Source organism: Mizuhopecten yessoensis, unplaced genomic scaffold (genome assembly GCF_002113885.1).
Source record: "Mizuhopecten yessoensis strain PY_sf001 unplaced genomic scaffold, ASM211388v2 scaffold695603, whole genome shotgun sequence".
NCBI lineage: Eukaryota > Metazoa > Mollusca > Bivalvia > Pectinida > Pectinidae > Mizuhopecten > Mizuhopecten yessoensis.
In genome coordinates, this window is record NW_018469721.1 from 1 (window position 1) to 638 (window position 638).

At 38.2% G+C, this 638-nt stretch overlaps 1 protein-coding gene across 1 annotated transcript; it reads right to left on the reverse strand.

Moving 5' to 3' along the window:
* Nucleotides 1-6: 6 nt before the first annotated feature.
* On the reverse strand, nt 7-634 carry LOC110440700 (the record flags this gene model as incomplete). The annotated part of the gene is made up of 1 exon (XM_021483855.1): nt 7-634. A coding segment is annotated over one exon (628 nt), but the record flags the coding sequence as incomplete, so codon positions are not given.
* Between the last annotated feature and the right edge of the window lie 4 nt (nt 635-638).

The following is a 638-nucleotide window of genomic DNA, read 5'->3' on the forward strand; positions in this document are numbered from 1 at the left end:
ATTTGGAAATCAGACCAAGTGTTTTAGCTCCAGCCAGATACAAATTTTCATTACAGTCCAAAATAACAGCTTTCAACAGATCATTGGTTGTGCCGTGTACATTTCCAAGGAATTCAGCAATATCCTCACTGTGGTATAGTACTGCTCCCCCAACCATAAATACCATATTGAATCTATTATGTTTGAAACGAAGAATGTAATTCTTTTCATTTTTCTGACTCAGATATGTTTTCCAGGGCAAATGAACACCATTTTTTTCGTCTTCTCCCATTGCAAAAGCCTTGCTGGATGTTCTCAGCAACCGTAACGTTCCACTTTCAGTCCGATGATACCTTTTAAGTTCAGGTTTGTCTGCAGATCCAATCAGTTTTCCTTCCAAATATGATGCTTCAAATTTCTTTAAAGTTTCCTCGCTGACATCTGCCATTCCAACTAGTAGATGTAGTCCACAAAAAAAGTTGTTCATTTGCCCACAAAGACCTTGTTCTTCTGTAGTTAACTGATCAAAATTGTCTATCACATGTGGCAGTACTGTGCATCTGTAGTCTTGCAGCAATGAGTTGAATAGCTTCTCAGTACTAGCACGGTCCGACATCGTGTTTCTGATGTTACTCAATATTTCATAACCCACAGAAAAA